The following is a 27,317-nucleotide window of genomic DNA, read 5'->3' as shown; positions in this document are numbered from 1 at the left end:
CTTCATTATGATGTGGTTGCCTGGTTACCAGGGTTCCAAGTTCTTTTAAGCTTTATGACCAGGAAGTGAGATCACAGCATGGGGTCTCCTCTGTGAACTTCTGTCTCATACAGAAACTCTCAGAAGTCCCTCTGGGTTGGGGATTGCTCACCCTACCCCACAAAACACGTCCACCCCCAGTTATACTAACACTGCCCATGCCACATTTTCAGGAAAACCTCTGTGCAGCGGGGGCCATGGCTTTGAGGACCCAGAGCTCGGTTCAGAGCTGGCTTCTGCTCCTCACCTGTGATGTGACTATGACCAGCATGTGCTATCAGGTCCTCCACAGCTTTCCCATGGGCATAGTACAGGCCATTCTAGCATCTACATCTCAAAATGTCATCACATTATAAACACCTGTAGTGCCTAGAAACCCTGGGCTGGGGTCACATGATGTCAGGTGCAGACCTGACCGATGACGTGTGTGCTGAGCAGAGTGACAACAGACCCTCGGTCTGCGTCTGATCTGGCAGCCAGCGACGCTGATTGATTTCCTGCCTCTGTCTCAAGAGGGCTGTAATGAAATCCATTTCCAACACAGTCCCCTCTGGCACAGAACATTCGAGGGACTCCATTATGCTTAGACTTGGGGCCAAGTGCCTATCTCAGCCTGCGTGTGGGTCGGCCCCTCAATGGCTCCCAGTGTGCCTGCCTCCATGTCACACATCTCTGCGTGAGCCCCGCCTTTTGAGGATTGGCATTGTTTGTGACTCTGTTCTAAGGAATAGAGAAAATAAAATGATAGGTTGTCATTTCCAGACTGAGTAATGGAAAGTTTATGACGCTGCCGGCTCCTTCTTTCTCTCTTTCTCTGTCTCTCTGTGTCTCTCAATGACTTGTTTCCTATTCCATTATCACTGTCTCTGGATGTGCTGTGTCTGTCTCTCTCTCTCTCTGTCTCTTCATGTTTCTTGTTCTCTCTTTCAGTGTGTTGTGTGTGCATGTCTGAGTGTGTTTTTTCGTGGGTGTGTATGTGTCTTTATCTGTATGTCTTTCGCACTTTCTCCCTGTCATGCATCTCTCTTCATATCACACTCCTTCTCTGTCTATCTCTTCAATTGCTTCCCTTTCTCCTTCTCTCATTCATTTTGTCTCTCTCTGCCTCTGTCTTGCTTTCTCTCTAGCCATCTCTCCTTATCACACTCAGCATAATGAGTTTGGAAAGGTGATGTATATGAAAGGATCATGTGAGTGTGAGGGGTGCAGTTCATAGCATGGTACAAGTGGATTAATGTGTAAAGAAGTGTGGCATTGGTGTGGGCCTGATGAACCCTGGTGGTGCATTTCGCATACCGTGACAATGCCTGTCAACTGGCCAGCAGTTCGGGTCAGAGCAAGTGACCAGGCACCTGTTGGTGCAGGTCCCGGGACCAGGGCCGATGTGCCCATGCCTGGAATCCCAGGGGTCTGAGATCACCGAAGCCTCAGTTGCCCTGAACAAGGAACTGCAGAGTAGCCAGACTTGTGTGTGGAGGCAAGCAATCCAGGGCATGGAGAGTTCCTGCAGGCCAGCGCTACCAGTAATTTGGGATTGCCAGGGGAGAATTAGTGGCCCACGCTGCCCCTGACATGGCGAATGAAGAAGGCTCACTGCAATACTGGACTGGCCAAGCTCACGCCAGCATTTTCCGGATGAGTGTTTGGGGAAAGGGCGAAAAGTGCAGCATGGGCTGATGAGGTTAGCGGAGAGTGCTCTCTCTCACACAGGCTAAGTTAGAGCACCCAGCAGTGTGACGCACACTTAACAGGCCAGCCGGACCGAGTCCCCTCGGGCAAACAACACCAAGTCCCTGTTCCTATGGGAATACCACCCTGAATTAGATGATGTCGACTGATCCCGGAACATAAGCATGATCGGGTCTGGTTAGTATTTGCATGAGAGACCGCTTGGAATACCATGTCCTACAGGTTTTTGCCTTCCCCTACTGTTGCCGCCATCGCACCCTGGGCTCCATTTCAATACCTCCTGCCTGTTGCCCCTCTGCGGCCTCTCATTCTGCTGTTGGTTTCCAGGCTATCGGCAAAATTGCCGCCCTGCCCTACAGTCTCACAACCCCGACCACATATCGAGGCCCGCTGGCTGGTGCGCCTTCAGCCTTCGCCCTGCTCCTGCCCTCAAGCAAGCAGCTCCCAGCCATTTGCGGCAACCACATCAACCCGCAATGCCTAGGCCCAGGGCTTTCTCACTACGCATGTCTCCACCTTCGCTCCACCAGCTCACGGTGGCTTTCTCCACTCAGGGCAATGCACGTCCTTGGCACTGCAGACCAAGGACGCAGGGTAAACCGTCTGTCTCCCTGGAAGTGAGCACTGAGTCACCCACTCTGTCTGTCGCTCGACCCCGGAGCAAGGGATGGCTCACATGACCCACCTTAACGAAGGTCCCTGTCTTCGCTGGTGTACCCCTCGTTTGAAGTCTCCCCCAATGCACAGTAGTCCTCCATCCTACCCAGGACTGCCGTCACACATGGGACTAGAGCCAGAACAAAACAGCAGACTCAACTGTGGAGAAACACACCAACACCCCTGTGAGTCGTGTGAGTCTTCTGACTCCAGAAAAGAGGACCACTATGGGAAAAGTGCAGAGGCACATGACGCACGCACACACAGTACCTGGTGCTACAACTTGTCGCCCCAAGGTGGAAATCTGGGCGAGGCTACGAGCACAATCGCACTGTTGGGACCCTGGCTGCATGCCCTTAGTCACCACCGTGACTGCTTTATATTTGGGGTTAAAAGGTTAAGGGAGGGGTTGGGCAAGTGTGTGGATTGTGGTGGAATTTCTTATGTTTCTGGGCAGGGAATATTCTTAGAAATGTTTGGGTTTGAAACAGGGTGTATGGGATAGGTGTGTGTAGCGTTAAGGTTTTAGAGGGAAGGAAATGATAGGGACCGGTTTTTAGGGTTTGCTGATGTGGGATAATTATATTTTAGGGTGGGGGTCATAGAGGCTGTTCGTGTTCAGAACAAGTTCAATGTTTTCAGAGATATTGCTGCCTCGGTGAACCCCCTGGGTTGGGCATGATGGCAAGTTATGGGAGAATGGAAATAGAAATTCTCAAAACAGTAGCAGTTGAAGGAACTGAATGGATGGGAGAAGTGGATGGAGATAGTCTCAGAGACACAGAGGAAGAACTGAGGGTTGTTAGTTGGGAGGGGGTGGGGATGAAGGAGAGGGGAAGGGATGAGACAATACAAATTGGTAATTGTAATATGGCCTCAGGGATAGAAAAAGATAGTCCAAGGAATACAATCAATAACGTTGTAAGCATTTCTTAGGGAGCCAGATGGACCAATGCCCTTTTGGGGAGTCCACTTCATAGTTGATGTGGAGGCCTTACCAACGCATTGTATTTCTGAAACTGATGTTGAATAACACTGTATGTCAACTATAATTATATATACATATAACCTCGGGACACGGAGTAGAGTGCGGGAACGGATTCAATGGAATTGTAATAGATAAGCATGATATGGGGGTGGGAGGGCAGTGGATGGGGGGTGGGGGGTTGTTACTTTGTGAGGGTGAAAAGGGTAACTATTGCATTGTTCTGTACACCTGAAACTAACAATAAATAAATTAAAAAAAAAAACAGTAGCAGTTGCCCCAAAACTCTCCCCTCTTGGGAGACACGTTGTGAACCAGTCTGGCAGCACTCGTTTGTTTACATATAGCCATGATTTCCTGGAGGCAGAAATGGGGAGGGCGCTGAGTGTGTTGGGCCAGATTAGCTAAGGATGACTCAGCAATTTCCCACTTCCGGGTTGGGTCCCTCAGCCCCGGCACAGGGTTATGCTTTATATTTAGTGTGGGGAGCATAAGGGTGGGGTAGGACGAGTGTATGATTTGTGGGGGACATGCTCAGGGTTCCGGGCAGGGGATACTCTCTGGATTTTTGGGTTCAAAACAGGGGGTAATGGAGAGGTGTGTGTCGTTAATGTTTTAGAAGGGAGGTGATATTAAGAACAGTTTTTTAGGGTTCACCTACGTAGGATAGTTACTTTTTAGGTTTGTGGTCAGTGATTTTATTCAGGTTTGGGACAAGTCAAGGTTTTTAGGGATACGGCTCCCTCGCCAGACCGCCTGTAGTGGTCACGTCGGGAACTTACTGAACCCCGGCAAAAGAAATATTAGAAAACCGGAGGAGGGGTCCCCAAAACTGTCCCCTGCTGGGAGAGATGTTGTGAACCAGTCTGGCAGCACTCGTTCATTTACATGTAGCCTCGCTTTTGTGGGTGCAGTAACTTGGAGGGCGCTGAGGTGGAGTGGGCAGTCTAGCTAAGGATGACTCAGCAATTTTCCACTTCCGGGTTGGTCGCTCAGCCCCGGGACAGGGTTCCGCTTTATGTTTCGGTTTGGGGGGCATCGGGGAGGGTTACGCCAAGGGTTTGGATTGTAGGGGACATCCTTATGGTTGAGGGATGGGATACTATTAAGAATTTTTGGGTTCGAAACAGGGTGCAAGGGAGAGGTGTGTGCAGCATTTAGGTTTTAGAAAGAAGGGGATGTTAGTGACAGGTTTTTAAGGTTTGCTGAGATGGGATAGTTACGTTTTCGGTTTGTTGTCATGGACGTTGTTCGGTTTTGGGACAGTTTCAATGTTTTTAGGGACATGGCTGCCTCATCGGACCGCCCTCAGTGGGCACAACAAACGTTACTGGTTACCAGAAAAGGAAATGCTAGAAAGCGGGTTTACGGGCTCTAAAACTGTCCACTGTTGGGAGAGACGTTTTGAACCCGTCTGGCAGCACTCGATCGTTTACATGGAGCCTCACTTTGCGGGGGCCGTAACAGGGAGGGAGCTAAGCTGTGTTGTGCCAGCCTAGCTAAGGATGACTCTGCAATTTTCCACTTCCGTGTTGGGTCCCTCAGCCCAGCACAGGGTTACGATTTATGTTTGCGGTTACGGGGCATAGGGGAGGGATTGGGCGATTGTTTGGATTGTGGTGGATATTCTTATGTTTCCGGGGAGCGTTACTCTTAGGAATTTTTGGGTTTGAAACAGGGTGTAAGGGAAAGGTGTGTGTAGCGTTAAGGTTTTAGAAGGAAGGAAATGACAGGGACAGGTTTTTAGGGTTCACTGTGGTGGGATAATTATATTTTAGGGCGAGGGTCATAGAGGGTGTTCGTGTTCGGGACAAGTTCAATGGTTTCAGAGACATTGCTGCCTCAGCAGACCGCCTGGGTTGGGCGCGATGGCAAGTTATGGGAGAATGGCAATAGAAATACTCGAAAGTGGTAGCAGTTGCCCCAAAACTCTCCCCTCTTGGGAGACACGTTGTGAGCCATTCTGGCAGCACTCGTTTGTTGACATATAGCGATGCTTTTTTGGAGGCAGAAATGGGGAGGACGCTGAGGTGCATTTTGCCAGCCTCCCTAAGGATTACTCAGCAATTTTCCACTTCCGGGTTGGGTCACTCAGCCCGGCAGTGTTATGCTTTATGTTTGGTGTCGGGGAGCATAGGGGTCTGGTAGGGCGAGTGTTTGATTTGTGGGGGACATACTCAGGGTTCCGGGCAGGAGATACTCTCTGTATTTTTGGGTTGAAAACAAGGTGTAAGGGAAAGGTTTGTGTAGCGTTAATGTTTTAGAGGGAAAGGGATGTTAGGGACAGATTTTTAAGGTTTGCTGATGTGGGATAGTTACTTTTTCGGTTTGTTGTCAGGGACGTTGTTCGGTTTCAGGACAGTTTCAGTGTTTTTTAGGGACATACCTGCCTCGTCGGACCGCGCGGAGTGGGCGCGACAGGATGTTAATGGTTATCGGAAAAGGAAATACTAGAAAGGGGGAGTACAGGCTCCAAAACTGTCCGCTGTTGGGAGAGACGTTTTGAACCCATCTGGCAGCACTTGTTCATTTACATATAGCCTTGCTTTTGCAGCGGCAATAACGGGGTGGCACTGAGGTGGGTTGGGCAGTCTAGATTAGGGTGACTCCACAATTTTCCACTTCCGGTTTGGGTCTCTCAGCCCCGGCACAGGGTGACTGTTTATGTTTGGGTTTGGTGGGCATAAAGGAGGGGTAGGGCGACTGAATGGATTGTGGGGTACATCCTTAGCGTTCCAGGGAGGAGATACTATTAGGAAGTTTTGAGTTCGAATCAGTGTGTAAGGGAGAGTTTTGTGTAGCGTTAATGTTTTAGAGGGTAGGAAATGACAGAGATAAGTTTTTAGGGTTTGCTGAGGTAGGATAGTTATATTTTAGGGTTGGGATCAGGGACGTTTATCAGGTTTGGGAGAGGTGCAGTGTTGTCAGGGACATGGCTGCCTCGACGGACCTCCTGGGGTGGCGCGATGGCAAGTTACGGGAGACGGGCAATAGAAATACTCGAAAGCGGGAGTAGGTGTCCCAAAACTGTCCCCTCTTGGGAGAGGCATTGTGAACCAGTTTGGCAGCACTCGTTCGTTTACATATAGCCATGATTTTGTGGAGGGAGAAACGGGGAGGGCACTGAGGTTTGTAAGGCCAGCCTAGCTAAGGATGACTCAGCAATTTTCCACTTCTGGGTTGGGTCCCTCAGACCCGGCACAGGGGTTTGCTTTATGTTTGGGGTCGAGAGGCATATGAATGGAATAGTGCGAGTGTTTCATTTGTGGTGGACATTCTTAGGGTTCCAGGCATGGGATACTCTTTGGATTTTGGGGTTCGAAACAAGGGGTAATGGAGAGGTGTGTGTATCGTTAAGGTTTTAGAGGGAAGGTGATATTAGGGACAGGATTTTAGGGTTCACCTACGTGGGATAGTTACTTTTTAGGTTTGTGGTCAGCGATGTTACTCAGGCTCGGGATAGGTTCAGTGTTTTTAGGGATATGGCTGCCTCGTCGGACTGCCCAGAGTGGTCGCGATGGGAAGTTACTGGACACTGGCAAAAGAAATACTCGAAAACGAGAGTAGTGGCCCGAAAACTGTCTGCTCTTGGGAGAGAAGTTGCGAACCCGTTTGGCAGCACTTGTTCGTTTACATATAGCCACGCTTTTGTGGAGGCAGTAACGGGGAGGGTTCTGAGGTAGGATTTGTAGTCTAGCTAAGGATGACTCAGCAATTTTCCACTTCTGGTTTGGATTGCGCAGTCCCAGCACAGGATTCCGCATAACACTAGGGGTTGGGGGGCACTGGGGAGGGGTAGGGCTAGGGTTTGATTTGTGGGGGACATGTTTAAGGTTCTGGGCAGGGGATACTCTTTGGATTTTTGGGTACAAAACAGGGGGTAAGGGAAAGGTGTGTATAGCGTTAAGTTATTAGAGGGAAGGGGATGTTAAAGACAGGTTTTTAGGGTTCGCTGATTTGGGATAGTCACTTTTTCGGTTTGTTTTCAGGGATGTTGTTCGGATTCGGGACAGTTTCAGTGTTTTTAGGGACATGGCTGCCTAGTCAGACCGCCTGGAGTGGGCGCGACAGGAATTTAACGGAGACTGGCAAAGGAAATACTAGAAAGCCAGAATACGGGCTCCAAAACTGTCTGCTCTTGGGAGAGACTTTGTGAACACGTCTGGCAGCACTAGTTCGTTTACATATAGCATTGCTTTTGCGGGGGCAGTAACGGGGAGGGCGCTGAGGTGTGTTGGGCAGTCTAGCTAAGGATGACTCAGCAATTTTCCACTTCCTGGTTGGGTCCCTCAGCCACGGCTCAGGGTTACCCTATATGTTTGGGGTTGGGTGGCATAGGGGACGGATACGGCGAGTGTTTGGATTCTGGGGGACATACTTAGGGTTCCTGAGAGGGGATACTCTTTGGATTATTAGGTTCAAAACAGTGTGAAAGGGAGAGGTGTGTGTAGCGTTAAGGTTTTAGATGGAAGGAAAAAAAAGGGACAGGATATTAGGGTTCGCTGAAGTGGGATAGTTATAATTCAGGGATGGGGTCAGGGACGGTGTTCGGGTTCGGGACAGTTTCAGTGTTTTTAGGGACATGGCTGCCTCGTCGGACTGCCCAGAGTGGGCGCGACAGGAAGTTAGTGGAGACCGGCAAAGGAAATACTAGAAAGTGGGAGCAGGTGCCCAAAACTGTCCCCTGTTGGGAGAGACGTTGTGAACCAGTCTGGCAGCCCTCATTCATTTATATATAGCCACGCTTATGGAGGCAGAAACTTGTAGGGTGCTGAGCTGTGTTGCATCAGGCTAGCTAAGGATGACTCAGCAATTTTCCACTTCTTGGTAATTCCCTCAGACTTGGCACAGTGTTATGATTTATGTTTGTTTTCGGGGGGCATTGGGGTGGGGTAGGGCTAGGGTTTGATTTGTGGGGGACAGCTCCGGGTTCTGGGCAGGTGATACTCTATGGATTTTTGGGTTCAAAACAGGGGTAAAGGAGAGGTGTGAGTAGTTTTAATTTTAGAGGGAAGGAAATAATAGGGATATGTTTTTAGGGTTCGCTGAGGTGGGATAGTTATAATTTAGTGTTCGGGTCAGGGACGGTGTTTGGTTTCAGGACAGTTTTAGTGTTTTCAGGGACATGGGTGGCTCGGCGGACCCCCCGGGGTCCACACTACAGAAAGTTACTGGAGACTGGCAAAGGAAATACTAGAAAGCGGGAGTACGGGCCCCAAAACAGTCTGCTCTTCAGAGAGACGTTGTGAACCTGTCTGGTAGTACTTGTAACTCCTAACCAACTCGCCAATCGGCCAACCCTCCTTTCGTTTACTTGATGGTTCCTTTGCTATGCAAAACCTGTTTAGTTTGATGTAGTCTCATTTGTTTATTTTTGTTTTTACTGCCTTTCCCCGAGGAGATAAATCAGAAAAAAAATATCTTTAAGGGTAACGTCAGAGAATTTACTGCCTATGTTTTCTTCTACGAGCTTTTTGGTTTCGGGTCTTCATTTTAAGTCTTTAATCAATTTTGAGTTTTTTCTTTTATACGGTGTAAGAAGGTGCGCTAGTTTCTTGTATCTTTTTGCATGTATCTGTCTAGTTTTTCCAACACCATTTATTGAAGACACTGTCATTTCCCCAGTTGTATATTCTTACATCATGTATGGTCATAGATTAAATGACCATATAGGCTTGGGTTTATTTCTTGGCAGTCTGTTCTGTTCCATTCATCTATGTGTCTGTTTTAATGCCAGTACCATGTTGTTTTGATTCCTACAGGCTTTTAGCATTGTTTGCTATCAAGTAGCATGGAACCACCAACTTTATTCTTCCTTCTCAAAATTGCTGTTGTTATTCAGGGTCTTTTGTGGTTCCATATACATTTTAATATTATTTGTTCCATTTCTGTAAAAAATTCCATTGGTGTGTGATAGGGATTGCATGGAATGTCTAGATTGCTTTGGGTCGTACGGAATTTTAATGGTGGTATTTCTTCCGATTCATAAGTATGGTATACACTTCCATTTATTTGTATCTACTTTCATTTTCTTCTTCAGTGTCTGATAGTTTTCCAAGTACATGTCTTTTCACTCTCATTAAATTTATTCTTAAGTAGCTTATCTTTTCTTAAAAAAATGTAATTGTAAGGAGGATTGTTACCTTAAGGTCCCTTGCTGACAGTTCATTATTCGTGTAATAAAATGCAACCAATTTCTGAATATTAACTTTGCATCCTACTAATTTACTGAATTCACTTATTAGCTCTAATACTTTGTTTAGTGGAATCATTCAGGTTCTCTCTATATAGTGTCATGTCATCTACAAATAAGGACAGTTTTCTTTCCTCCTTTCCCATTTGGATGCCTTTTATTTCATGTTCTTGTCTGGTGGCTGTGGCCAGGAGTTACAATACTATGTGGAATAAAAGCAGTGACACACAGCTTGCTTCTTTTATTCCTGATCTTACGGAGAATGCTGTTAGCTTTTCCCTGTTAAGAATGATGTTAGCCTTAGGTTTGTCATACAACGTTTTTCTTATGTTGAGATATGTTCCCTCTATTCCAACTTTACTGAATGTTTTTCTTATAAATCAATGCTGGATTTTGCAAAAATCTTCTTCTGCATCTATTGGTATGATTTGTATCTTTCATTTTTTTATGTGGTGCATTATGTTATTTGTTTGTGGGTATTGAACCAAACTTGCATCCCAGGAATAAATCACACTTGGTCATGGGGTATGATCTTTTTCATGTATTGCCAAATCTGTGTTACTAATATTTTGTTGAAACTTTTTTGCATCAAGATTCTTCATGGATATTGGTCCATACTTTTCTTTTTGGGTAACGTCTGTCTGTTTTGAAATTATTAGGGTGATGGTACCCTAGTAAAAATGAACTTGTGATCTTTCCTTGTTCCTGCCTTTTTTTGAATAGGCATTTGAGAAGGATAGACATTAATTCTTATTTGAATATTTGGTAACATTCCCCTGTGAAGCCATCTGGTGCAGGACTTTTGTTTGTTGGGAGTTTTCTGATTACTGATTTGATTTAATTTCATTACTAGTAATTGGTTAGTTCAGATATTCTGTTAGTTTCTTTTTTTTAAATTGGGGAACTGGGGAAGGGGATGAGTGTTGGGGAATTGGGGAGGGGAACCAGCCCAGTTGTTATTCTTCAATCCTGGAGGTTGCCAGTCGCCATGTGGCTGCCCATCAGCAGCCCGTGGCCTCTAAGTGCAATGTGCTCTGTTCAAACTTAGTTGCGGGTGGGCATAGCCACCATCCCATTGGGAGTGGAACCGGCAGCTTTGTTGTTAAGAGTGCACGTTCAACCCACTGAGCCATCCAGGCGGCAGCTCAACTCAAGCTGTAGAGTTCAGTGTTAGTTGCAGAAGGGCAAAGCCCACCATGGAACAGGCAGTTTTGTTGTTAGGGGCACGTGCTCTCACCAGCTGAGCCATCCTGCCACTTGTTGGCAGCTCAGTGGCAGCTCAACTCAGGCACAGAGTCACAGGACCATGTGGGAATCGAACCGGGGGCGGCTGCGTTGCTCAGAGCGCATGCTCTTACGCTAACTCTGAACCAACAGGGCTGCTAGGCTGGCACGAAAATATTATTTTCAATGTCAGCATTACACCCCTGAGTGTGAACTCTACGCGGGCAGGGACTTTGTTACACTCACTGCTGAGTGCACTATGTCTACAGTAGACCCCAGCATATAGAAGACATTCACTAAAATTTGTCATATGAATATGTGAATGACAAATAACTAATCAACTAACAACAAGTCTGAAAATTGCTTTGAAGTTGAAGTACAATATGCTACAAGAGTGTCTAACAGGGTTGCTGGGCTGAGCCAGAAGTGGGGGTAAGGCTTCTCTGAGGAAGCTCAACTCTACTGCGTGAGTTGGCATCAATCGGCTTGGCAAAAAGCTGGAAAAGTATTTGAGACACGGGACAGTACAATGTCCCCAAATGCCTTAAGACAGGAGAGAGCACGGATGCTGGAGGGAATGAGAGTGGTTTATGTGTGGGTGGAATGGGTGAGGGAAGCGATAGTCGTGTTGAAGAAGAACCAGTCACACTTGTGGTGCTATCAGGAACACAGAGCACACTTGCAGAGCCTGGGGTGCCACTGACAAAGAAAGGACACTGCTTCTTCTTTGAAGCTTAGATAGGCACAGGAAAAAAGAAGGGGAAAGGCTGAGAAATAACCTGGAGTTTCTCAGAAGGTCGCTAGGGGGAAACATTGAAGAGGGCTGGGGATGGGTCAGCTGCTGTAGGGTTGAAGGGGACCACTAGGAGCAGCAGTGGCTTCCACGGTGGAGGAGAGGGAGGCCCCAGGGGGATCGGAAGGCCCGGCCGCACCTTTTGGAAAGTCCTGGTGGAGTCCTGGAGAGGAATCCAAAGGAAAAATGGCTGATTGGACCTAGAGAACGCACTGGGAAGAAAGGGTACTGTGGGGGTGTTGGAGGAGTTTGAGAAGTAGGAGCTACCGGGACTGGATGCAGTCGAGAAGCGGACAGATATGTTCCCGGGATCAGGATAGAGATCCTCTAGGACAGAGAGACTCTGATCGGATGGCGTGCATAGACTGGGTCGGCGTCTCTGGGGGTGATCTCTGGGACGAGAAAGTCTGGGGCAGACCTTTGGGAGTCACTAAAAGGGATTGTGAAGGGGATGTGTTTCTCCTGGCTGTGCAGTCTTAGCTCATCTCCTGAAACCTGGGGTCCGGGACCCTGTTTCAAAGGGGAGGGGTGGCCTTCTGTGCTGGAGGGTCCAGGACGTGGGTGAGCGTGCGGTCTCTCAGGTCCTCCAGTTCATCAGAATCCTGTGCCTGAGCCCAGAAACCTTCACACAGCAGACTGCATGCACCCTGAGCGAAAAGGCCCCGCCCCTCCACTCCCTGAAAGTGGAGGAGACAGCGGCTGCATCTTTCATTGTGATGCATTTCTCATAGGCCAATGGTATTAGAGAATTTAGGCCACGCCCACACCGCTGCTGCCTAGCAACCCCCGGCTCCTCATTTTCTGGCTCTGCCTCGCAGTTGCCCGGTGGTCGCAGGAAGTAATCTGAACCAGGTGTCGGGATCTCTCTGGAATGGTCCCGACTCCTCCGACACCGCGACCCAGGATGTCGGAAGAAACACTATGGAAGAAATTGGCTGGAGCAAGAAAAAGGTAAAATGTGCCAGGTCGCAGCTCCCTTGGACCCGTTGGCTCCTCACCAGAATCTTCTCACCAGTACCCGGAACTCCAAAGCCCACGTCCCACCCAGCAGCCCAGTCCCATCCCTGGCTCTTGGCTCCCAGGTGACTTTGGGTTGGTAACCCCCGGGGCTCCCAACTCGGCCCTGGCTTCCTTGCCACCCAAGGGTGAACAGTTGATCTCCCTGACCTCTGTAGGCTCCCTGGACTACCAATTGCTAAGGACCTCGTTCCGGGGGCCCTGTGCTCCCTTCCCCCATGGCCGGTGTGGCGACGCGGACCTCTCTAGGGAAGAGTGGAATATGTAGTTACGTCACAATCACCCTCGGAACCGTCTTTACAGCCGCGAAGCGGGTGTTCAACGACCTAGTCCCCTAGTGTTTTTCACTCCCTTTCCCTTTTCTGGGGTTGCAGCACATATTTGCAGCTTGAAGGGGACTCTGGACTATGGGACCTAGGTCAGAGAGGTTTCAGCCTTACTGTAGAATGTGCCCCATCCTTTAGATGCTGACAGTGTAAAAAGCCTCCCTTTCACCTGTGATCTGAAAACCTTGACCTAATCTCTGGGTGGCAATGGGGAGACTGTGTTTAGTTTGCTTTTCCCCCATTTGTACTTCCCAGAGAGAGTTTCTCATTTTTAATTTGAGTTCACTACTTCACGGTCTAATCATGTGCTATGATCCTGAGATCAAATTGGCCCTCAGTCAGCGCTCTTTGGTGTGAGATCTACTGATCCTCTGCAGAGCGGATCCCATGAACCTGCGGTTCACCGCTGGGAATCTTCTTCAAGTCATCATCTAAACATAGGGGGCTCTGAGTGCCACAGGATAAAAAAGGGACTGAAGCATCGGTTTTGCTGGAGTCTCTTGAGAGAGAAAAACCCTTTTGTATCAGTATACTTAAAGATGACGTTTCCATAGATTTGTAAGATTTTAATAGACTCCTCTCTGAAATGGTGCTTGAGTTGTGTTTTCTTTGTTACCATCCCAAATTAACTAGGGGTGTGTGTTCAGCTGCCTTCTGCCATTGGGCTACATTGATGTCAGAGTTTGAGACGTACCGGTGTGCATCTCGAACAGATGTATGAGAAAGGACCCGTGTGTCTGATCACTTAAATGTTTCCTTTTCCACCTCTGCCTCTGATGTTGCGCCCCTGGAAGCCACTGATTTATGGCATAAACCCTGAATTTAAATTCCATGATTGCTTTTAAAAAAAACTATGTGATCTGTCCATTTCTGCAGTCATGAAGTGAGTATTACAACACCTTGTAGTGTTGTGGCATTAAATCAAATGTCAAATATGAGTATTTTGTAAACTGTCAAGAAGGGTGTGAATACAGGGTGTGAATATACTTCTTGTGAGTCTCACTACTTTTACTGTCTTCAGCAGACAGAATGTCTGAAGAAGAACAAGCTTGGTGTTTATTCAGAAGCTAAGAAGAAAAGGAAGAATAAACATGGAAGTAACCCTGAGACAACCACTTCTGTGGTTGTCACTTGCCCGAGGAGGTGAGTCTCAGCTGGCCAAGCTACTGGGGATAGGAGTGCTCAGAGGACTAGAGGGTAGTGGATAGATTGTGGAATAATCTAACCAGGTACAGGTTAAGAATTCTGGGTTTAAATCCTGTGTCTCCCTCTGCTGGGGGTCTGGTTTGGGGAAAATATTTTACGCTCTTTGAGTCTCTGTTTCCACATCAGTAAAACCCAGGTAAATACAGTTTTAATCTTAAGAAGTTTAAATGAGATTGTTGTTTTTATAGTAATCCCTTAACACAGAGCCTGGTGAAGACTAAACATTCAGTAATGGGTAGTCACTACTGGACTTACTCTTCTGGTGGTTTTCAATATCCCCAGCCTCAAGGGGAAGCCACTTGCCTTCAGGCTCTTGCTTTAGGAAGCACCAAAGCAGCCCCTGGGTATAGTGAGGGTAGAGCCCCAGGCACTGGATTAGGAGTTTCGAGTCCACCTCTGCCACCAGCTTGCTTGCTGATCTCAGGAAAAGCACTTCCTTCCCTGGTCCTCGGTTTCCTCATCTGTACAATCAGATAATGTTTTTCAAACTTATATTTTAACGGTAATACCCTTTGTTCAAGCAAACCGTTACTTGGAAGTCTGGTTTTCAAATGGAGATGATGAGGTTCTGGAGCCCGGCCAGGATCGTGTCTAGCAGGCTGGGCCAAGGATAGGGTCTAATGGGCATATTCACTGGTCAGGCAACTGCACTCTTTGTGAGTGCATCGTTCAGGGGAGTTTTCCATTTGTTCCTTGGCATTGATTTCTGCCTCTGGCAAGGCAGCAAAGTGGCTGTTTGGAAAGATGGCACAGGCTGTGGTGTTGACCTTCTCTCTCCTTCAGCGTTCTGTTTCCCGGAACCCATCTCCTCTTGCTTCCCTGCCCCTATTACCTCTCTCCAAGCCACTTTTCTCTCTCTGTACCTGCCCTTGTTTTCCCCTTTCTGCTTTCTGTAGATTCAGGACATTCTGAAGGTGCTGGTGTCCTACCTTAACCATTCCAATGGGGTCGTGCTGCCCCCATTGAACGAGGGGAAGGTGAGGCATGCCAAGTCCCCTATTTGGCTCGCTCTCTGTATGCTCTTCACGCCCCCAAGGCTTCCCTGGTTTCAGGGATATTTTGCATCTGGCTTATTTTGTGTTGCTGTCATTCACCCTCCCCGGCCTCTTCGCGTCTGCTTTCTCACCTGCTTGGTCAATAGAGTTTTGTGTTTCTCCCCTGACACCTTTTATCTTGGAGAAGGTGAGATGTACCTTGAAGTTTGCAAATAGTTTCGGAATAGCTTCCAGAGCCAGGTGTGTGGGATTTGGGTTTGTGAGCCTCAAGTTTGAATCTCAGAGTAGGAGAGATTAAATAAAACTAAACCTTCAGGTCTTGTCCTGTGGGCATCTGTCCCGAAAAGACCAATAGACCACAGAGCATTTTGTGATTTTTCCAGTTGAGTAATTCATCTTGGTTTGTGAGTTGGCAAACTAGGGATAAGAGAAAGGAGGTTTGCTTTACAATTAAAAGGATTGAGATTATTTTTCAGAGAAAGTCATTGTAAAAATGTGAGGTTAAGCAAGCAGTGGAGGACCAGGACATCCTGCCCCCAGTCTGTTTTACAAATCATCTGGACACTTAACCATATTCAGCGGGCCATTGGTAGCAGAGGTCCTAGGCTAGATGCGGGAGACATCAGGGGAACCGGAGAGAATGTCCACTGAGGGAGGAAAGAGGCAAGCTAGGATGTGGGAACATTCCAAAGGCGCAACGAGGGAGAGATTGGTTTAAAGTGGACTTGAGGCTGCAGGGGGTGGCATTTGAGTCCAGTTTGAAGGTGAGAGGTAGGAAACATTTATCCCTGTGGAGAGAGGGGGAAATGGGAGTGCCAGGCCAAGGGCATGGTTCAGGTAATGACAGGATTATGAGCTCACATAGTCTTTGCCAGAAACGTGGGGAGCTTGGTGTTGACCTTTTCCGGATGTGATGTTGGTACTGCCTCTTGAATTAATTGACTTTCTTGAGGGACAACTGCCAGGCCAGAGGAGTAGGGCAGAAGTGGCACCAGATCCTGCAGGAGATGGGCATGGGGAGAGAGGCTGGGACAGCCCTGCTGGCTGGTGTCATGTTTCAATCATCAGGACTGCTCACACCCAGGCGGCCAGGTACCCATGGGTGCCATGACTCACCTTGTCAGTTCAGAGGAGATGCCGAGAAGCACGGGGAGGGCAGCACAGGTCCAGAGGAGTCCGAAGCTGAGTTTTGACACTAGGGACCTGTGCCCACATCCCTCCTTCTCCTGGAAGTGAAGACCAGCATCCCATAGCCCCTTATTGTTTTTAAACCCTCTTTATCAGGAACTGTTTCGCACTTGAATTTTCTACTCCAGTAATGTAGGCCTGTGAATGTGTAGCCTGGGGAGAAATGATAGCATCTCCAGAAATGGGGGCTCCCATTTATTTCTTTTTTGGGTACATACCAGAAGAGGGATTTTTGGGTTATCGGGTAACTCTGTTATTCATCTTTTCAGGCCTAACTCCATACTACTTTCCACAGTGGCTGTGCCAATTGACATCTTCAGCAGCAGTGTAGTAGGGTTCCATTTTCTGCACAGCCGCTCCTACACTTGTTATTACTTGTTTTGTTGATAATAGCCATTCTAAAAAGTGTGAGTTGGTATCTCATTGTGGTTTTTCTATGCATTTCCCTAATAGCTAGTGAAGTTGAGCATTTTTTTTCATATATTTCTTGGCCATTTGTATGTCATCTTGGAAAACTGTTTGGTTACGTCTGCTTTCCATTTTTAAATTGGACTTTTTTAAATTATTGAGTTGTATGAGTTCTCTTTTTAGTTTGTTTTTTTTCAGTTTCAGTTGATATTCAGTGTTATTTTATATAAGTTCCATTTGTCTTAGTGGTTAGACATGTATGTCATTTATACAGTGATCTCTCCGATCATCTGTTGCTGTGCAATGTCTGTCTTTTTGTGTCATGTCCGTCTGTTTTGAAATCATTAGGGTGATGGTACCCTAATAAAAATGAACTTGTGAGCTTTTCTTTTTCGTGCATTTATTTGAATAGGCAGTTGAGAAGGATAGGCGCTCATTCTTATTTGAATATTTGGTAAAATTCACCTGTGAAGCCGTCTGGTGCAGGACTTTTGTTTGTTGGGAGTTTTCTGATTACTGATTTGATTTCATTTCTTTACTAGTAATTGGTTAGTTCATATATTCTGCTTCTTTTTTTCTTTAAATTGGGGAACTGGGGAAGGGGAACAGTGTTGGGTAATTGGGGAGGGGGACCAGCCAAGTTGTTGTTCTTCAGTCTTGGAGGGTGCCAGTCGCCAAGTGGCTGCCCATCAGCAGCTCATGGCCTCTAAGCTCAAGGTACTCGGTTCACTCTCAGGTGAGGGTGGGCATAGCCACCATCCCATGTGGGAGTCGAACCGGCAGCCTTGTTGTTAAGAGCACACGCTCTACCCACTGAGCCATCCAGGCGGCAGCTCAACTCAAGGTGCAGAGTTCAGTCTTAATTGCAGGAGGGCGAAGCCCACCATCGAACAGGCAGTCTGTTGTTAGGAGCACATGCTCTCACCAGCTGAGCCATCCTGCCACCTGTTGGCAGCTGAGTGACAGCTCAACTCAGGCACAGAGCCACTGGTCCATTTGGGAATCGAACCAGCGGCCATGTTGCTCAGAGCGCATGCACTTACGCTAACCCTGAACCAACTGAGCCGCTCGGTCGGCCCGAGAATATTATTTTAATCATAGGCCTTCCACCACTGATTGTAAACTCCACGAGGGCAGGGGCTTTGTTAGACTCACCGCTGATTGTGCTATGTCTACAGTAGTACCCAGCACATAGAAGACATTCACTAAAATTTCTCATATGAATATGTGAATGACAAGTAACTAATCAACTCACTACATGCCTGAAAAGTGCTTTGAAGTTGAAGTTCAGTGTGCGACAGGAGTGTCTAACAGGGTTGCTGGGCTGAGCCAGAAGTGGGGGTAAGGCTTCTTCTCTGAGGAAGCTCAGTTCTACAGGGTGACTTGGTATCAATCAGCTTGGCAAAAAGCTGCAAAAGTATTCAACACACGGGATAGTACAATGTCCCCAAATGCCCTAAGACAAGAGAGAGCACGTATGCTGGAGGGAATGAGAGTGGTTTACGTGTGGGTGCAATGGGTGAGGGAGGGTATAGTGGTGTTGAAAAAGAACCAATTACACTTGGGGTGCTGTCAGGAAGGACAGAGCCCACTTGCAGAGCCTAGGGTGCCACTGACAAAGACAGGACACTGCTTCTTCTTGGAAGCTCAGTTGGGCACAGGAAAAAAGCAGGGGAAGGGCTGAGAAATAACCTGGAGTTTCTCAGACGGTCGATAAGGAGAAACCTTGAATAGGGCTGGGGATGGGTCCGCTGCTGTAGGGATGAAGAAGACCGCTATGAACAGCAGTGGCTTATACACTGGGTGGTAAGGGGGCCCCTGGGAGATCGGAAGGACCAGCCGCACCTTTTGGAAAGTCCTGGTGGAGTCCTGGAGAGGAACCCGAAGGAAAAATCGCTGATTGGACCTAGAGTCCGACCCCGGAAGAAACGGTACTGTGGGGGTGTTGGAGGAGTTTGGGAAGTAGGAGCTACCAGGACCGGATCCAGTCGAGAAGCAGACAGATGTGTTCCCGGGATCAGGATAAAATCCTCGAGGAAAGAGAGATAGGATGGCATGCGTAGACTGGTTCGGGGGTCTCTGGGGGTGATCTCTGGGACTAGAAGTCTGGGGAAGACCTATGGGAATCAGGAAAAGGACTGTGAAGGGGATGTGCTTTCCCCTTGCTGTCCGGTCCTAGCCCATCTCCTGAAACCTGGGGCCCAGGACCCCGTTTCAAGGGGGTAGGGTGGGTTTCTGTGCAGGAGGTTCCAGGATGAGGGTGGGTGTGTGGTCTCTCAGGTCTGCCAGTTAGTGAGAATCCTGTGCCTGAGCCCAGGAACCTTCACATAGCAGGCTGCACGCACCTGAGCGAGAAGGTCCCGCCCCTCCCCTCCTTGAGGTGGGCGGAGACAGCGGCTGCATCTTTCATTGTGATGCCTTTCTCAGAGACCAATGGTATTAGAGAATTTAGGCCATGCCCCCAACGCTACTGCCTAGAACCCACGGTCCCTCGTTTTCTGGCTCAGCCTCGCAGTTGTGTGGTGGTTGCTGGAAGTCCTCGGAATCGGGTGTCGGGACTTTGCTGGAATGGTCCCGCCTCCCCCGACTCTGCGACCCCGGGTGTCGGAAGAAACACTACTGGCCTGGGGGAGAACAGGTAAAACGTGCCGGGTAGCAGGTACCTTGGACCCGTTGGCTCCCCACCAAAATCTTCTCACCAGTACCCCCCGCCCCACCCCGGCAGCCCATTCCCCGCCCTGGCTCTTGGCTCCCGGGTGACTTTGGGCTGGTAAGCCATGGGGCTCCCGGCTTGGCCCTAGATTNCCTTGGACCCGTTGGCTCCCCACCAAAATCTTCTCACCAGTACCCCCCGCCCCCCGGCAGCCCATTCCCCGCCCTGACCCTTGCCCCCCCCCAAGTGACTTTGTGCTAGTAATGCCCGGAACTCCTGGCTCGGCCCTAGCTTCCTTGCTGACCAGGGGCGAACTTTTGGGCTCCCTGACTTCCGTAGACTCCCTGGACTCCCAGTAGCTAAGGACGTGGGTCCTGGGGTCCCTGCGCTTCCTTTCCCCATGGCTGTAGTGGCGACTCGGGCCTCCATAGGGAAGAGTGGAATGTGTAGTTCCCTCACTACACATTAGATGATGAATTGGGGAAGCTTCCCAGCTGTGAACCGCAGGTTCACAGGATCCGCTCCACAGAGGATAAGGAGATCTCACACCAAAGAGCGCTGACTGAGGGCCACTTTGATCTCAGGATCATAGTACATGATTAGACTGTGAAGTGGAGAACTCAAATGAAAATTGAGGAACTCTCTCTGGGAAGTAGAAATGAGGGAAAACCAAACTAAACACATTCTCCCCATTGCCACCCAAAGATGTGGTCAACATTTTCAGATCACAGATGAAAGGGAGGCTTTTTACGCTGTCAGTGTCTAAAGGATGGGGTACAGTCTACAGTAAGCCTGAAACCTCTCTGACTTAGGTCCCATAACCCAGAGTCCCCTTCAAGCTGCAAATCTGTGCTGCAACCCCAGAAAACGGACAGGGAGGGAAAAACACTAGGGGACTAAGTCATTGAACACCCACTTCACGGCTGGAAAGACGGTTCTGAGGGTGATTGTGACGTAACTACACATTCCACTCTTCCCTATGGAGGCCTGAGTCGCCACTCTGGCCGTGGGAGAAGGGAGCGCAGGGCCCCCAGGACCGACGTCCTTAGCTAATGTGAGTCCAGGGAGCCTACAGAGGTCAGGGAGCCCAAGCGGTCGCCCTTGGGCGGCAAGGAAGCTAGGGCCCAGCCGGGAGTTCCGGTCGTTACCAGCCCAAAGTCACCCAGGAGCCAAGAGTCAGGGCGGGGAATGGGCTGCCGGGGTGGGGCGTGGACTTTGGGGCGGGGGGTACTGGTGAGAATATTTTCGTGGGGAGCCAACGGGTCCAAGGGAGTGTGACCCGGCACGTTTTACCTGTTTCTTGCCCCGGCCAGTAGTAGTGTTTCTTCCCACACCTGGGATCGCATGGGCGGGGGAGGTGGGACCATTGCAGCGAGATCCGGACACCCGGTTCTGAGTACTTCCAGCTACCACCGCACAACTGCGAGGCTGAGCCACAAAAGGAGGGACCGCGGGTGCTAGGCAGCAGCAGTGGAGGCGTGGCCTAAATTATCTAATACCATGGTCTCTGAGAAGGCGTCACAATGAAAGTTCCAGCCGCTATCTCTGCCCACCTCAGGGAGGGAAGGAGCGGGGTGGGCCCTTATCGCTCAGGGTGCCTGCGGCCTGCTGTGTGAAGGTTCCTGGGCTCAGGCACAGGATTCTCAATAACTGGTGGACATGAGAGACTGCACGCCCAACCTCGTCCTGGACCCTCGTGCACAGAAACCCACCAAACCCCCTTGAAATGGGGTCCCAGACCCCAGGTTTCAGGAGATGGGCTAGGACCGGACAGCAGAAGGAAAGCACATCCCCTTCCTTCACAGTCCCTTTCCTGACTCCCATAACTATAGTTCTGCCCCAGACTTTCTCATCCCAGAGATCACCCCCAGAGCTCCCCCCGACCCAGTCTATGCACGCCATCCTAACAGAATCTCGCTTTCCTCGAGGATCTCTATCCTGATCCCGGGAACACATCTGTCCGCTTCTCCACTGGCTCCATTCCCGGTAGCTCCTACTTCCCAAACTCCTCCAACACCCCCACAGGACCCTTTCTTCCCGGTGCGGACTCTAGGTCCAATCAGCCATTTTTCCTTCGGATTCCTCTCCAGGACTCTACCAGGACCTTCCAAAAGGTGCGGCCGGGCCTTCCGATCCCCGTGGGGACCCCCTACCCTCCATCGTGTAAGCCACTGCTGCTCCTAGTGGTCCTCTTCATCCCTACAGCACCTGACCCATCCTAGGCCTCTTCAAGGTTTCCCCTTAGCGACCTTCTGAGAAACTCCAGGTTATTTCTCAGCCCTTCCCCTGCTTTTTTCCTTTGCCCAACTAAGCTTCAAAGAAGAAGCAGTGTCCTGTCTTTGTCAGTGGCACCCTAGGCTCTGCAAGTGGGCTCTGTCCTTCCTGACAGCATCCCAAGTGGGATTGGTTCTTTCTCAACACCACTATCCCCTCCGTCACCCATTCCACCCACACGTAAACAACTCTCATTCCCTCCAGCATCTGTGCTCTCTCCTGTCTTAGGGTATTTGGGGACATTGTACTGTGTCCCTTGTATCGAATACTTTTCCAGCTTTTTGCCAAGCTGATTGATGCCAAGTCACCCTGTAGAACTGAGCTTCCTCAGAGAAGAAGCCTTACCCCCACTTCTGGCTCAGCCCAGCAACCCTGTTAGACACTCCTATTGCACACTGTACTTCAACTTCAAAGCACTTTTCAGACTTTAGTGAATTGATTAGTTATTTGTCATTCACATATTCATGTGACAAATTTTTGTGAATGTCTTCTATGTGCCAGGTACGACCATAGACATAGTGCGATCAACAGTGAGTCTAACAAAGTCCCTGCCCTCGTGGAGTTTACACTCAGTGGTGTAAGTCCAACAATGAAAGTAATATTCTCGGGCCGGCCGAGCGGCTCAGTTGATTCAGGGTTAGCGTAAGAGCATTGCGCTCTGAGCAACATGGCCGCCGGTTTGATTCCTACATGGAACAGTGACTGTGTGCCCGAATTGAGCTGCCATTCAGCTGCCAACAGGTGGCAGGATGGCTCAGCTGGTGAGAGTACATGCTCTTAACAACAAGACTGCCTGTGCGACGGTGGGCTTCACCCTGCTGCACCTAAGACTGAACTCTGCACCTTGAGTTGAGCTGCCACTTGGATGGTTCAATGGGTAGAGTGTGCGCTGTTAACAACAAGGCTGCCGGTTCGACTCCCACATGGGATGGTGGCTATGCGCACCTGCAACTGAGATTGAGCCGAGCACCTTGAGCTTAGAGTTCACGAGCTGCTGTTTGGCAGCCACATGGCGACTGGCACCCTCCAAGATTGAAGAACAACTTGGCTGGTCCCTCTCCCCAATTCCCAACACTGTTCCCCTTCCCCAATTCCCCAATTTTTTTTAAAAAAAGAAAGAAACAGAATATCTGAAGTAACCAATTACTAGTAATGCAATGAAATCAAATCAGTAATCAGAAAACTCCCAACAAACTAAAGTCCTGCACCAGATGGCTTCACAGGTGAATTTTACCAAATATTCAAATAAGAATTAAGGCCTATCCTTCTCATCTGCTTATTCAAAAAAATGCACGAAAAAGAAAAGCTCACAAATTCATTTTTATTAGGGTACCATCACCCTAATAATTTCAAAACAGACAGACATGACACAAAAAGACAGACATTGCACAGCAAATGATGATCGGAGAGATCACTGTATAAATTGACATAAATGTCTAACCACTAAGACATCTGGAACTTATATAAAATAATACTCAATATCAACTGAAACTGAAAAAAAAACTAAAAAGAGAACTCATACAACTCAACAATTAAAAAACAAATCCAATTTAAAAATGGGAAGCAGACCTACCCAGACACTTTTCCAAGAAGACATACAAATGGGCAAGAAATATATGAAAACAAGCTCTGCTTCACTCGCTATTAGGGACATGCATAGAAAAACCACAATGGGATACCACCTCACACCATTTAGAATGGCTATTATCAACAAAACAAATAATAACAAGTGTAGGAGCGGCTGTGCAGAAAATGGAACCCTCATACACTGCTGCTGAGGATGTCAATTGGCACAGCCACTGTGGAAAATAGTATGGAGATAGGCCTGAAAAAATGAAGGATAGAGTTACCCCGTAACCCAAAAATCCCTCTTCTGGTATGTACCCAAAGAAATAAATAAATGGTGGATCGAAAGTACAAATCCCAGGCCAACTGGATGAGGTAAGGCCGGTCAGTCCCTGGGTTCCAGACAGGACACTCATTGACCACAAGCCCCTAGTCCCCTTCTCATCAAGCCTCCCTTGATGATCCCCCTCAGCCCCTTGTTCCTCTTTTTTCTCCACACAGAGTTCTTTCGTACCAAGAGACTTTAGGAAAAAAGGAGATAAAATATAGCACATGTCCTCAAAATGTATGTCTCTATGCTAGACAAACTTTGAGCCCTGGAAAAAACCTTGAGGAGATGAGATTTACTGGGGACAATGGATTCACATTTCTAATTTATCTAATGAACACTTATTTAGACAGTGGGATTCATTACTGACACAGATCACACAACCCTGGTCCTTAGGGACAACTTACTGCAGGCAGACATGAAACAATTGATTTTAGCAATATTTAACTATAATTTCCCCATTTTTGAGAAGTTCACAGTGCCAGGATAGACTAAAACAAGGGACCGTTGATCTGTGAGGAAGCAAAGCACCCTAGCAGCGGTTCTAAGCAGACCTGGGGCCTGAAGCCTGCAGAGCACGAACGAGTTACAGGCTGGCCATGGGCCCCTTGGCCTCACGAACCAGTCCCTTTCCTTGAGGGGCTCTCTTTTATCAGGGGTACTGAATGTGAATGAGCTTTATTGTCCTGTCTTACTGTCCTGTGACAGAGACCGCTGAGGGCAGGAGGGAGCTTTCTAGGCAGCACCTGGACACAGGAGTCCACAGGACATTGTGAGAGGGGCTTAGATGTGGACAGAACATCCCCCAGGAGTGGAGTGCATGGCGCAGTGGGCAACATCAGAGCCTTAAGGTTTTCAGTATCAGGAGGGGAGCTGGGCTTGGATCCGACACATAGTGGGAACTTATTGCTTATGGTTTTCCTTCCTTTCGCCTGTCTCAATCCCAGTTATGTGAACTGTGCTTGGCATGACGAAGAGCAGAACCTGGTGGCCTATCAGTATCACAGGCAGATTTTCTACCAAACCTGCCAGGTCGTCAAGCCAGGCTATGAACTGATGGTCTGGTACGGGGACAAGTATGGCCAGGAGCTGGACATCAAGTTGGGCCGCAAGTGGAAGCAAAAGCTCAGGGCAAGAACAGGTGGGCAGCTTGGCTCTTCTTCAAAATGGCAAGAAAAGAAAGGGTTCTTGGAAATGCCCCTGGCCTAACTTGTAGGGTACAATCCAGTCTAAAGTCAGTAGAATTTCAAATCAGATGCTTCAGAAATGAAGGATTGATTTCATACACCTTTGACTCTTAGGAACAATTTTGATATTTTTTATGTTTGTTCTCCTTTTTTTATCCCCCAGCTGCATTTCAGATTAAAATCCGTTTACAGTCAATGGGACCTAGGCACTTTGTCTTGTCCAGTCTGTGTCTCACTTCCCAATGGAGACCCAGACCCATAGGCATCCTCATCCTTTTCAAATGGGAGACTCAGATTCAGGGCAACGCAGATGCTCCCTGTAACCATGACTCTATCCTCCCTCCACATTTGTGGGTCCCCAGGCTGGGTGTCTCCTGACGTCACAGATCCCTTCCCCATGTAGGACGTCACTGAGGACAATTCCACCTAAGTCATCAAGAGTGTTCTCAGCTCTCAACAGAGTAAAATAGCTGCTGACACTGTGTCATGTGATATACTTTTTAAAAGACTAAATTCAGACAAGTACATTTGAGGTTCTAATTGGCTTTATTCATGAGTCAGCAGAAACCCATGTAGCAACTACCAGGGCGCCCCAAAGGATTGTACACGATGGACGGTTTTTATATGAAGAAGGGTGGGCAAGGGAGCTATTAACAAAAGAAAGGATTATGTGTGAGCAGAGACATCTTTGGGGGAAGAGTTTTTATCAGGCAGATTGCCTCTTCTTCCTATGGGGGAGGGATGGAGAGGGTCTACAGACAACCTTTAATGGTATTGACCAGAAAACTCCAGAATGGTTGATGAAGTAGGTGTCTGGGAGAGGCTGAGACTGCAGTTAGATCAGGTATTAAATCTAGGTTTGGTTTCATGGGCTTTTAGCATGAGTGGCACTGTTTGGGGCCTGTGGTTTTTCTCTTTAATGTGACTTACAAGAGAAGTCTATGGGGAAAGGTCAGTGCAGTGCCATCTATATAAGGACTGAAACTGCCTCTGATGCTTCTTGAAAGTCCCTACTCTGGGCAGTGTGTTGAAAAGGCCCTTGATAGGGGCTTTCTGGATTTCTGAAGATGTAGTGCATAAAAAATGGAATGAAAAAAATAGACTGTAAAGCAACACTTTGTGGGAGACAGAGCTTGTCTTGTCAACACACGGAGAATGGCCAGTGGGGCCAGTCTCAGCAGGACACAGAGTATATGGCCCAGGCAGCCTTGTCAACACCTGCCCTGACTCAAACTTTCTCTTTTGGCAGGAAAAAAATCAAAGATCTATCCTTGTTCCTCCTGCTCTGTGGCCTTCTCCAGGCAGAAACTCCTCAGCCAGCATGTGGACCGCAGTCACCCCTCTCAGGTCCTTCCAGGAACATCAGCAAGAAAACACCTAAAATCAGAGGAACCCTGCCCAGAGAATCTCAGTCAGCAGCAGCAAGGGACCAACCCACACAGCTGGAATGACAAAGCTGAAGGTCAAGAGGTCAAAGAAAGGTGCAAACCTTTGCTCAAAGTGATCAGGCAGAGGAGGATTCCAAGGGCCTTTTCCGAACCACCCAATGGACAAATGGGGGGCTGCAGGGAGCGTGAGAGAATGATGGAGGGAGAGCCCAGCACAGGCCAGAAGGTGAACCCAGAGGACACAGGCAAATTATCTGTGGGAGTAGGAATGTCAAGAGCTGTAAGCGTCAAGCAAGACTTTCTTGATGGGTCACATCTCATTCAGCACCAGGGGACACACTCAGGGGAGAAGCCCTATGTTTGCGGGGAGTGTGGGCGAGGCTTCAGTGTAAACTCAGATCTCCTCAGACACAAGAGGACACACTCAGGGGAGAAGCCCTATGTTTGTGGGGAGTGTGGGTGAGGCTTCAGTGTAAACTCAAATCTCCTCAGACACAAGAGGACACACTCAGGGGAGAAGCCCTATGTTTGCAGGAAGTGTGGGTGAGGCTTCAGTGATAAGTCACGTCTCATCACACACCAGAGGACACACTTAGCGGAGAAGCGCTATGTTTGCTAGTGAGTATGAGTGAGTCATTAGCGTTAAATCGCATGTCAACAGCCACAGGACAAATGTAGCCACCACACACTTGATACCCCAGCCTGAGGGGGCTTCAGAGGGAATCTTCTGACCCCTTACCCCCCAAGAGTGTAATGAGGACACAGATAACTGGTTAAACAAATCCTCCACTTTCCTGACGAGAGATGAGATAGATAAATAGCTGCTTAAGTGCTATGTGGATGTTACAACAATCTCCTCCATGGTTTCTTTGGCCTCCTGTTCTAATAAATTTTGTCTCCATACAAATCTCAGGGCCACGCACTTCATTCCCCTCTCACTCCTGAAAGCAGAGGTGTCCAGGAGGGCCACAGAGAACTCACATGCTCAGCCACAGGAGCTCAACCCTGGAACGGCATGAGTCAGGAGTCACTGTAGTTAACTGCCCAGGGAGAGAAATCTGGGGTTTGAGGCAGACTCACAGGGGAAGGGCATTCCCTGGACTCCTCGGAAGTGTGTCCTTTTCTCCTAAGAGGCCCCACCTCCTCCCTTGGCTTCCTTCTCTTGGTTCCTCTCCTGCTTTCCTAAACCTCTGCAGCCTCA

General features: G+C 48.6%; 1 protein-coding gene across 1 annotated transcript in view; it reads left to right on the top strand.

Moving 5' to 3' along the window:
* Positions 1-26,663, top strand: part of LOC109378226 (histone-lysine N-methyltransferase PRDM9-like) — a 32,552-nt gene extending 5,889 nt beyond the window's left edge. Inside the window, 7 exon segments of the mRNA XM_019634683.1 lie at positions 2,056-2,201; positions 12,399-12,531; positions 15,026-15,106; positions 21,284-21,359; positions 21,464-21,536; positions 24,489-24,682; positions 25,978-26,663. Coding sequence (XP_019490228.1) covers positions 2,056-2,201; positions 12,399-12,531; positions 15,026-15,106; positions 21,284-21,359; positions 21,464-21,536; positions 24,489-24,682; positions 25,978-26,663 — 1,389 coding nt within the window.
* The last annotated feature ends 654 nt before the right edge of the window (positions 26,664-27,317 follow it).

The sequence above is a fragment of the Hipposideros armiger genome, unplaced genomic scaffold (genome assembly GCF_001890085.2).
Source record: "Hipposideros armiger isolate ML-2016 unplaced genomic scaffold, ASM189008v1 scaffold_1812, whole genome shotgun sequence".
Lineage (NCBI taxonomy): Eukaryota > Metazoa > Chordata > Mammalia > Chiroptera > Hipposideridae > Hipposideros > Hipposideros armiger.
Note: the sequence above shows the minus strand (reverse complement) of the source record. Positions and strands in the feature narration are given on the sequence as shown.